General features: G+C 41.9%; 1 protein-coding gene across 1 annotated transcript in view; it reads right to left on the bottom strand.

Moving 5' to 3' along the window:
* AXDND1 (axonemal dynein light chain domain containing 1) overlaps positions 1-12001 on the bottom strand; it is a 66119-nt gene that overhangs the window by 30799 nt on the left and 23319 nt on the right. The window contains exons 11-16 of the mRNA XM_063134197.1: positions 10636-10756; positions 9470-9571; positions 7268-7434; positions 5108-5186; positions 4032-4266; positions 2028-2244 (exon numbers count right to left, since the gene is read on the bottom strand). Coding sequence (XP_062990267.1) covers positions 2028-2244; positions 4032-4266; positions 5108-5186; positions 7268-7434; positions 9470-9571; positions 10636-10756 — 921 coding nt within the window. The remainder of the gene's footprint in view (positions 1-2027; positions 2245-4031; positions 4267-5107; positions 5187-7267; positions 7435-9469; positions 9572-10635; positions 10757-12001) is intronic.

Raw genomic sequence — 12001 nt, 5'->3', positions numbered from 1 at the left:
TGGGACTGAGCTATGGCCCCCAATGATACTTAGCACCTATTTAAATGTCTCAACACCCATACATCAGATGCCCTTGATAACTTAGAAGGAAATGGCTCCACCACCTGAAGATAATATTCATCCAGATAAGAGAAAGTGCTCTAGACCAGTGGTTCCCAATTAGCTAAGTACTGCGGACCCCTTGTTTTTCAAATGCCAAGCCATGGACCCCCTACTTTAGAAAAAATTGTTATCGCTATGGTAGTTACCTGCGCGAAGCATTTTTTTGGGAGAAAATAAGAGGTAGCCCCTAATAAGCAAAGGGGTTTAGGGATACTAAAAAAACAGACCATAAAATTTGTGATTTTTGAGTGGTAATATCACAAATATCGCAAATTTTATGGTCTGTTTTTTTAGTATCCCTTTTTTTTATTTTTTATTTTAAAACACAAAATAAACATCTTACAAAAAAGAAACAACAACACAACATACTACATACATTGAATAAATGTTGAGTACATATATATTGAGTAAATATTAACTATAACCTATCCTATCATTACAAATATAATCTTTCTTAACATATAAGTGCACCCTCCACCTCGGGATCTATTCCTGCTTCCAAAATCTCATACTTTCTTCCGCTGGCGGTTTCCCACTTCCCTTAGAAAACACAAATATTAGGAACTGTTTTCAAATTCCTTCAAACTCATTTATTTTCGTTATACCTTTCCTCCACTTAATATCACAAGTCAATTTATCATTAATAGCTATATCCCAAACTTCTTTATACCATTCTTCAATAGAATATTCCCCCTGAATCTTCCAGTTCCTAGCTACCATCAATCGTGCTGCAGTCAGCAAACTCGATATCAATTCTTTAATTTCTTTTCCACATTTTAAATCTTCAAATAGTGACAGTAATGCAATTTTTGGTGTTTGTTCTATTTTCATTCCCACTATTTCTTCAATTTCAAAAAACACCTTCTTCCATAATCTTTGTACATATTTGCATTCCCACCACATATGTAAATACATTCCTTTTTCCCCACAACCTCTCCAACAATTTGCTGAATGCTGATTATTTATCTTATTCAATCTAATCGGGGTTAGGTACCACCTCCACAAAATTTTAAAATAATTCTCTTTTATTCTCACTGACATACTTCTCAACACTCTTTGTTTCTACAGTCCCTCCCAGCTCTGTCGCCCTATTTGTACTTTCAAATCTGTCTCCCATACCGTTTTTCCTGAGCTATCCATTAGCCCCTTTTTTAGTATCCCTAAAATCCTTTGCTTATTAGGGGCTACCCCTTATTGTCAATGATTTAGTGAGGAATATAAAGACGAATTTAATTTTACTAACGTCTAGTTTACAAATGAACAAATTGCAACCTGTCGAGCAGCTACTAAACCTAAATGTGAAGGTAGAAATCATGCCTCTTTTTGTCCCGAACAATCCCTTCCACATCCGGTTCAATATTTCCTACTTTTAATCTCAAATCTGGATCAAAATCAAGCCAATTTCTATGCTTGTTCTTCGTATAACAAAATGTTGAAAATGTTTGTTCACAAAGATATGTGGAACAAAAGGGAACTAGATGTTTCAAAGCTTTTTTACCTAACTTCTTATAATCAGGAAAAACTATCACCCAGAATTGGTCCAGTCTATATTCTTTGAAAAATGATTTCAGTGAACCATCACAAGTCACGTCAACAAGTGCATCTTGCTCTTCCGCAGATAGAGTTGTTAGTTGTACATCACCACATGCAAAAGGATTCCTTCTCCATGAGTTTTCAGGATTAGGTGCAGGGAAGTAATCTCTGAAGATACTCGCTAAATCATGCAAGTGCTCAGTGATGTTATATTTTACTTCTGGTAGGAATTCATCATCAGTGGACTCCAGAAATGAATGGTGAATATGTGAATGGTGCCACGGACCCCCTGGGTGGGTTACGCGGACCCCCTGGGGTCCACAGACCACCAATTGGGAACCACTGCTCTAAACTACTACAACAACAATACTCTGAAAATGATCTTATCTTACGGGATAGTCTTAAATGTTCGATGTTTTCTTTCCTCTGGAGTCTCAGTGGAACCAATGAACTTAAGCAGATCATCTATTTGGGTCAGCCAATCAGAAACAGATTGGAAAAATTTTATCCATTCAGCTTCATGCATACCGGATTTCTGCTTGCTGGCTAGCATTTTGAATGACCAGTCTTCCAAACTATTGACCAAACTTATTAAAATCCTGGCAGATCCTGGCGAACATAAAAAAATACAAATCAACAAGAAATGATGCAGCAGGTCAAGGCCATGAGCAAATAATGCATAAGACTTGAAAATAAAAAGACTTAATAAAAATTTAACAGTAGTCAAATTCAAATATTTTATCAGTCATAATGAGTTTACAAGTTGCTATTCTCTGCCACCTGTTTCAAGCCAAGGCATTAAAAGACACAGCATTCTCGGTAAGCAGTTTTTCTGGAAGGCCACTCTGCAAAAGCAGTAATGGGATATGCTGTGGACCAAGGTCCCAACCCTTGTCTCGCATAACAGCCTGCAGCCAACTTCCCTCATTATAGATGCTGTTCATCCACACAGCCTCTTCTGTTGGGAAATGAGGGCCAATTTTGTGCCCCTTGGGACTCCTGCTGGTTCCTGAACCTGAGTAGTAGGATGGGTTTCCTACCTAACAGCTACTGCTGTTCCACACTTTCACCATTTAGCCATTTAAAAAAAGAAGTTGGATTCAAAGATTACATGAGTCAACTATACTGCAGGTGACACAAAACTTTTCTTTAGTTGCTTTAAAGACACAACCTGCATCTGTGCTATATATTTAACCTCCAGGTTAACCTATCTAGGTTCTGATGCAAGTTTTACATTCATTGCAGCAGAGCTGCACAATATTCATGAATATAGATTCTTCTTTTTTAACTAACACATGCAAACCAACATCCTTTTTCCATCCTATCCTGTTGTACTTATTTTATGGTTTATTTTGAGCAATCAGGTTTGTGGTCAGTTGAAAGTGACAGTCAGAAGTGCTACAGTACAGAAAAAGGCTTTGCTACTTAATTCTGCTGAATGTACAAACTGGGACTTCCAAGAGACTTAGGACTACACTGTTATTAAACTATGGCTGTGTACAGAAGACACCTTAAACCATGGCTTTAACCATGGTGGTTAATCCAGAAAGCCAGGCTGCATACAGAAGACACCATAAACCATGGCTTTAACCATGGGCTTTCTGCTTTATTCGCCATTCCATTGTCATACTGCTCTAACAGTCAGGAAGTTTTTCCTGATGTCCAGCTGGAATCTGGCTTCCTTTAACTTGAGCCCGTTATTGGAAGCCAGATTCCAGCTGGACATCAGGAAAAAATTCCTGACTGTTAGAGCAGTACGACAATGGAATCAGTTACCTAGGGAGGTTGTGGGCTCTCCCACACTAGAGGCATTCAAGAGGCAGCAGGACAACCATCTGTCAGGGATGCTTTAGGGTGGATTCCTGCATTGAGCAGGGGGTTGGACTCGATGGCCCTGTAGGCCCCTTCCAACTCTACTATTCTATGATTCTATGATTCTACCTAGGGAGGTTGTGGGTTCTCCCACACTAGAGGCCTTCAAGAGGCAGCAGGACAACCATCTGTCAGGGATGCTTTAGGGTGGATTCCTGCACTGAGCAGGGGGTTCGACTCGATGGCCTTGTAGGCCCCTTCCAACTCTGCTATTCTATGATTCTATGGCTTTAATCACGGTGGTTAAGCCAGAAAGCCAGGCTGCATTCAGAAGACACCTTAAACCATGGCTTTAACCACAGCGAATAAAGCAGAAAGCCCATGGTTAAAGCCATGGTTTATGGTGTCTTCTGTATGCAGCCTGGCTTTCTGGATTAACCACGTTGGTTAAAGCCATGGTTTATGGTGTCTTCTGTACGCAGCCTGGCTTTCTGGATTAACCACCATGGTTAAAGCCATGGTTTATGGTGTCTTCTGAAGAGCTTCCAAGGCAGCATTATAGGGCAAGCTGAACTATTTCTCACCATTTTCCCCATTGGTCCTTATTCGGTGCTGTTCACAGAGCTTGTTGGTATTTTTGTTGATTTCCTCCAGCATTTTCAGCTGAGGAGGCATCTTGCCATGGAGGTCTTTGTGGCGCCCAAGCACAGCCACTCCCAGCTCCACCCACTGCCTCTGTAGCTTGGCAGCGGTCTTGAAGGGCTCTTGTCTCGCTAGGAGCACATCCCCTCCGTATTGCCCCAACTCCTCGTTCAACATCTGAAAGGGAAAAAACAACAACACACGCTGCACATCTCCTGAAGCCTTTGCCAAAGACGGGATGCTACAGTCGATGTCTGGTGTCCTGTCACACAAATGGGAAAGGAATTGGGGGGGAGGGGCATTTTGGTCGAAAAAAATACACCCTCCTCCCCAGTTGCTCATTCTCTCAAATTCAGGGTTCCCATGACTGCAATAAAGTGGGGGGGGGGGAAGGGAGTCCACCAGGGGAAGAGCCTTCACTGTGGTGGCCCCCCTCCTATGGAATTCCCTGCCTCTAGAGGACAGGCAGGTGCCAACTTTGCATTTCTTCCAGTGCCTCCTGAAAATGTCCTTGTTTCAGGAAGATTTCCCTTAATGACCAGCCATAGTTTTATTACTCCTTGTTTCTTTTAGAGCCTCTTGTGGCGCAGAGTGGTAAGCGGCAGTTACTGCAGCTTAAACTCTCCCCACGGCCTGTGTTTGATCCCAGCGGAAGCTGGTTCTCAGGCAGCCAGCTCAGGTCGACTCAGCCTTCCATCCTTCCAAGGTCAGTAAAATGAGTACCCAGCTAGCTGGGGGAAAGGCAACCGCGACTGGGGAAGGCAATGGCAAACCACCCCGCTACAAAGTCTGCCAAGAAAACGTCAGCGAAAGCAGGCGTCCCTCTAGGAGTCAGCAATGACTCAAGTGCTTGCACGAGAGGTTCCTTGCCTTTTTCCTGTTTCTTTTAAATGTACTTTTAACATGTTTTTAATCTGCCCCATGGGGCAATATAGAACTACAATAAATGAAAATATAAATAAATATTACATCATAATAATTAATAGTGTTCACTGTGAATCATATAGAAATCTATTACCTTTTCCCAAACCTTGAGATCTGCAAGAACTTGATCCAACAAGGCAACTCCCTTTGCAAGAGTGTAATTTCCTTTTCCACTGAAACATCAAGGAAGGAAAGTGGGAATGATACAGCAAAGAACATGAACCCCTCTCTGCATGGTCTCTAAAACCCAAATAAATGAATACTGTATAGCAGCCCTTCCCATCTTGACAGGATAATGGGAATGGGAATCCTGACACATGGGAGGGCAGGAGGTTGTTGAAGGCCACTGTATTCACATCTTGCTTGAGTAACAGTAGAAGAAACCAAAGTACATTTTATTGTTAAGAACTTGGGCTATCTTGGTTACTACGAATGGGAATTTACTTAAAGCATTGTTTGATGGGGATAGGTAACGTTATCCACAATGATTCTGCAGAGGAGTCTGCCTCTTTTAAGATTATTAGGATGTTTGTCACTACGACTTCTCTGATAGACAGTGTGAGTTAAACCCCACTCCATGCATTCCACAGTCCTAATCCTGCTTGTGATCTTTCTCATCTGCTATCATTAAAGGCAAAACAAACAAACACATCAAATGCATCCATACTTTTGAACTCACATCTGCTACCTGTACAACACCTCACTGCTCAGGGACATACACAAAAAGATTTACACTGCAGTTTATCTTGTTGCACTGTGATACAGAACTAATGTATAGCATTGAGGTTAAGAAACCGAGAGCTTCTCTACATGAGTTATTTATTGCATGCTAATGACTGGCCACTCATGGGAGTTTATGGGTTGTTTACATGACGCTGTCAAGCTCCAGGACATCTCCCAACCCTTCCTTCTTTAATCTTGCTATAAAAAACCCCACACAGGGATAATTAGTAGTTAAAATAACCATGTGATTAATTCCTTTCACATTGCCCAGAGACATTTTCAATTATCAATCATGGTTGCTGTTGCTCACTGTCTAAAGCAACCCATAGTGAGCATGAAAAGACCCAAGGAAAAAAACCTTGATAAGATTGCAGGTTTTTTCCTTACTGTAGAGATGCTCTTATTCCTAGGAATAAGCAGTTCTGCATGTTTGGGGCATATTCCAAATTGAACTGAAGAAAAAACAGGTGTGGTGAGTGCCTATTGGCTGGATTCCAACCTGGTGCCCTCAAGCTGTTTTGGCCTAAAACTGCCATAATCCCCCAGACCATTACCCACACTTGTTGGGACTGATTGAGAGAACTGACCATTTATTTCTACTCTTTCTGTTCTTTAACCAGTTTCTAATCCATAATAGGACCTCTCCTCTTGTTCTATGACCGCTACGTTTGCTCCAGAGTCTTTGTCAAAAGCTTTTTGGAAGTAAACAAGGTCAACTGGATCGCCCCTGTACACATGTTCATTGATACTCTCAAAGAACCCTAACGTTTTAGTGAGCCGCTCTGATTGTACCAGCACATAAGTAAAGAGAGGGGTTTTTGCCCCAAGGTACATCACTTTGCATTTGCTTACATTGAACTGCATTTGCCATTTTGGTTGGTTCGATGACCAGCTGTTCTAGGACCAACTGTTCTAGTGTTGAATTTTTTTCAAATTTGTCATTATTTATTTATTTAGAATACTTAATAAAGGGGTAACTGAAGTCACCCATTATTACAATACAACTTCCCTGATTTCATTTTCCATCTAAAGATCACCCTAATCATGTCCCCAGTACTAAATTAGTTTGGGGTCCTGGTATTGTTAACCACAATGATTCTATGGTGGAATCTGGCCCTTTAGAGATTTCTAGTTTGTTTGATGCTATGCCTACTTAGATGTATAGAGAGCAACATTACCTCCAGTATACCCTTCCCTGCATTTCCTATAGAGTTTGTATCTAGAGCTAACTGTATCCCACTGGTTCCCTCCATTCTGTAAGGTTTTTATTATGCCCACTATATCCTTGTTCTCTCTTACAAGCAAGCACTCCTGACCTTCAGGTTCTGAAGTTAAACAAATAACTGCAATGTGCATTTTCCACTATGGTCCTTAGGCCTCTTTGACTGGCTATCACAGCCATGGCCTATTTCCACCTTGTCTCTATTTGGACAACTGGAAACATTTTCAGCTAAGGATGTTTCCACCTGACCAGGCATTCCTGTCAGCTTTCCTCCACGAAGCATGGACGCACCCAATGATAAAGACTCACAGAACATGATTATAGAAGTAATTGAGCCATCCAGCCAAACCATTCTGAATACTTCTTGCTCTTTCCCTACTGGTTTCTTCAACTTGCTCCACCTCTACTCCAATTTGTTTCAAGAGTTCCCGGAACTCCTGTGTCAAATGCTGCAGAGCAGAAAGATCAGTGGCATCCTGAATGCATCACAAAAGAAAATTGGGAGAGGGAGGGGAGAACTATAAGCAAACTAGAATTTTAAGGCATGAAGATCAAAACATTCAGAAAAGCCTCCATATAACGGACATCTAAATTGCAGAGCAAATTGCATTCTACATAATCCCACACTCTACACCATCAAGATCTTACAACTGTATATATTGGATATATTAGGACTTTGATATATTGTTCTTAACAGTACAAAGCATGGAATGCAAAGCTAGCTTCTAGGACCAGTGGTTCTCAACCTTTTTTGCTCCATTCCCCCCTTGTTCAGAATATAATTTCCCCCTTCCCAAGATAGTCTAACTCAAAAGGTACATTCCAAATAAAATGCATATAATATTGAAAATCTCCCCCCCCATATTAGTCCTATTTTAAAGGGGCAATGCAAAGCATGGCCCCTTTTACATTCTCAGCTCCCATGCTTTGTGTTGCCCCTTTAAATGGGAAGCTTGAAACTTCTAGGATTGCGAGGGAAGGAGGGAAAAGAGAGCAAAGGCCTGGCTTTTGCAGACGACATGACACTTTTCTGGGACGTTTTTAATAACATGTGTAGGAAGACATAATCTACAGGACATCATACTTTGCTGAATAGTGATCCCAATTCCCCCCCTGGAACCCTAAAATCCCCCCCCCAGGGGGAATTCCCCCCTTGTTGAGAACCCATGTTTTTTTTATTATTATTATTTATTTATTACATTTTTATACCGCCCAATAGCCAAAGCTCTCTGGGCGGTTCACAGGCACTGCTGCTAGTCATTAGGCCCAGCTTTTTAGCAATTTTCCCAGTTTCTTGGTATCATCCAATCTGGACCCCACCACCCTGCTTTTCTAAGTATAGATGAGCAGTAACATAGAACTGGAAAACAATTCTGAGTGTGCAGGAGGCAATATTAACTGGGCTTACCCACGTTTGCAAAGGGGAAGCATGCCTAGTATGAAACTATGTATGACATATACAAGTCACATTCATCTGCAGAATGATACTTAGAGGTTGAGCCACATATTTTATCTGTGATAGTACTGGAAGGAACAGGTGGCACTGTTTAGTGACTTCTACAAAGACCTGATTTGGTAAGGTTGTCACCAAAATGGCCAAGCTTAAAACAAAGGCATGTTAACCGATTGCTTCCTCAATATTTTAGATTTCATCCTATTTTGTACACTGAACAGGTGTTGAATATCTCATTAGCTTGTACTAACTTAAAGTGGGTGACATTAGTGAGCATAAACACCTCATCCCCCATATCAAGCTGGCACCATAAGCCCATTATCCCCTGGTCTCATTGGCTAGCATTTAAAAGCAGTGCTATAAAAGAGATATAGAGTGTATCCCTGCGATCAAAGTGGGTGGGGAGGCAGATCAGGCTCCACTACTGTGAAAACTCTAAAAGTGAGATCCAAACATGCCTTTTTGCTTATGGAAAGTACGTTCTGCTGATAGAGAAGGGATTCTTTACACCTCATACTTGTATGTTGTGCTAGAAAAATAACATCAGATATAAAAGTTATGCTAAGTAACCACGGAGTCTTTATACACTCAAGGTGTTTTTAGGAGAAGCTTTTAACCCACCACTTTTTACCCTCTAGATGAAGCTTTTAGCCCGCATTGCTTCTGGATTTCATTGTGGGATTAAGATCGACTAACTACATACTGTTTTTTTCCTTCTCTGACTTTCTGTATGTTCTGCTATATAAGCTCTAGGTTGTGTTGTGGTTTAGAGGAATTATGCAATTACACTAGCATTTCATTCCGCCATTCCCCCAAATTCCAGATTTTCACCGGTCAACTCCCCCTCTCCCAATAATGCTTGGAAAGCATGAGAGAAGCCCTGGAGGATTACGACATCATCTAAACACTCACAAACTACTGTGAGTGAAGAATGGCAAGCACACAATAAAAGCCACATCTAGAAATGCATCCCTGGAGCAAACAAAAGTGGCTGGATCATCACAGCTTACATCACACCGTACCATTAACCCAATTAGACATCCTCAAGTAACCTCTACCTGTGATGCTAATAGCATTATGAAGTGCCTTATGACTTTGATCCAACCATTTTCACTGTCATACATTCTGCGAGCCAAGATCAGCTTGTTCTTTTCAATCACCTGAAAAGGCACATTAAAGGATGAATGTTGGGAATGGAAGAATGGCGAGGACATTTGGAAATGTTCAGCCTAAACATTTTTGCTCATGAGACACGCCCTAGCAAATAAGCAGCGGACAGTGCCAAAAACAAGTAGGGATGTAGTGTTAGTCAATGAACTGGTTAGATTAACTGAGTTAAAAACTTATGATCAATTTCTAAAGCACTTCTCAATAAATTGTTTTTTTTTAACTGCTTAGAAGCCCCACAGATAGCAGGCATCCTCTTTGCAGAGGCATTCTCCCTTCTCATACAGAAAGCGGTCCTCTTCTAAAATGGTGCCTCCTGCAACCTGTAGGCAGCAGGGTTCAATTTAAAAACAACAACGCATTCCCTCCTGAGAGAAGAAGGAATACCTTTGCTAAGATGGCCCACGCTGGAACAAGACAATGACACAGGGACAGGTGCCAGTGTCCTGCTCACTTTGCATCCCCTGGCTAAGCTCATGGGGCACTCAAGATTGCAACAGGGAGGAGGGGTGTGATAGGATTTACACTGGCCAGGAAGATGCACTGGAAGAAAAGTAGAGGATGGACAAAAACATCCTGACTGTTAGAACAGTACGACAATGGAATCAGTTACCTAGGGAGGTTGTGGGCTCTCCCACACTAGAGGCCTTCAAGAGGCAGCTGGACAAACCATCTGTCAGGGATGCTTTAGGGTGGATTCCTGCATTGAGCAGGGGGTTGGACTCAATGGCCTTGTAGGCCCCTTCCAACTCTACTCTTCTATGATTCTATGATCCTTCTTCAAACAAACAAAATCCTCCACTCCACTCTTTGTCCCCCATCTGTAAAATGGGAATAATTGTGATCTACCTCACAAGTTGTTTTGGGGATAAAGGAGATACAAATTTGTAACTAATTTTATGCACTAAAATGTGCGATAAATGACACATTAATAAATGAGAAAGCAATGAAAGCAACCAAAATGATCTCAAGAATCTGCTGGCCGAAGTACCAGACATTAAGGGAGGAGAATGATCAAAAGCAGGAGCGCTCCATCTGTGCCTGTTTCGGCAGCTACCTTAAGAGCCAAATCATATGCAGTATTGCTCCACAGCTCTTTTTCTTGCGTCAGCTGGTGAATTTGAGCCTCAAGCCTTGCTCTCTGCAATTCATACAGTTCACGATATTCATCCAAGAGGCTAAAATAGTAAGACATGAGCTATTAATATAAGGGCATTCATTATTCCCCTCATTAAGGTACCATCAGTTGTCTGGATGATATCCAAAGCCATCTTATTAACTAGATCATAATATGAAAAACAAAACTCCCCCACCCCAAAACCGTGGACACAATCCAAACAAAGTGAAACATATTTAAGGACCTGGCTACTTCTTATAGCCATAACAATCCAGCGGGGCTTTGACTGCTGAGAATTCTAAAGGTGTTATCCATTCAGTTGACATTCAAGGAAAGCTTGTTGGGGTTTGCTTTGACATTCCAGGGAGAGAAAAGAAGCTGCTATTAGCAAAACTCCTTGGCCATCCAGTCAGCTAATTTCCTCTAGCGACCAAGAAGCAGGAAAAATCAGCTGAGTAAGACAGCAAGCGATCAAAGCCCACTGACCAAAACCAATTCCTTCCCGCTCAGTATAAGATCAAGTAAAAAACATCTAATCCTTCCCGAAGTACTGACTGATTGGAGGATGCCTTCAGAATCCTTCAGTCAAAGCCTAGCTACTTTTCAAGTGGTGAATGTAGCAAGTACACAGTGTTTCTCAAAGGTGGTTTTAGAACTCCACGATGGTGGTGTCTGGTGGGAAAACGCCACGATGCAATGGTGGTGGGGTTTTTTTTTTGGAAAACACTCCATGCAGAATATCAACACTGTGCAGAGAAGAGTTCCTGCGTAACTGTTGTGTTGCATGCTTTATGGAGGGCTCCGTGGAGTTTTCCGACACGTTGAGTTGACTTCTCCCGCTGGCTACAGAGTTCTCTGGAAAGAGCAGGGAAAGGAGGGAATGCCGTTCTGGGAGAGCCACCAGGATTGTTTGTTCACAGCAGTGGCTGGTGGGATACCATCAGGAGGAGCGGGGGAGGAGAGGGGGCAGAGGAAATGTCAATCAAGGTCCATGAAGTCACGAAGAGTCAGAAGCGACTGAACGAATAAACAACAACCACGGTAGCCCACAGTCACACAACGGTGGAATTAGAACATGTTGTGTGGGGAGTGCCCCCTGAAAACTCAACCATTGAGTGGCGTTTTCACACTGCGCTGACTAACGTGTTGTCTGAACTGAGCTAGTCTCTAAATTGCACGACTGCAGCCTAACCATGATCAGCTCTGAAAATCAATGAGGCAAGATCCTGAAGCCAACAGAGTGCCCACTCAGGAAGACTGGAAAAAGCTAGCAAGCCACATTCTTACTGCCAATGCATGAGTCACC

Source organism: Elgaria multicarinata, chromosome 1 (genome assembly GCF_023053635.1).
Source record: "Elgaria multicarinata webbii isolate HBS135686 ecotype San Diego chromosome 1, rElgMul1.1.pri, whole genome shotgun sequence".
NCBI classification, from domain to species: Eukaryota; Metazoa; Chordata; class Lepidosauria; order Squamata; family Anguidae; genus Elgaria; species Elgaria multicarinata.
Note: the sequence above shows the minus strand (reverse complement) of the source record. Positions and strands in the feature narration are given on the sequence as shown.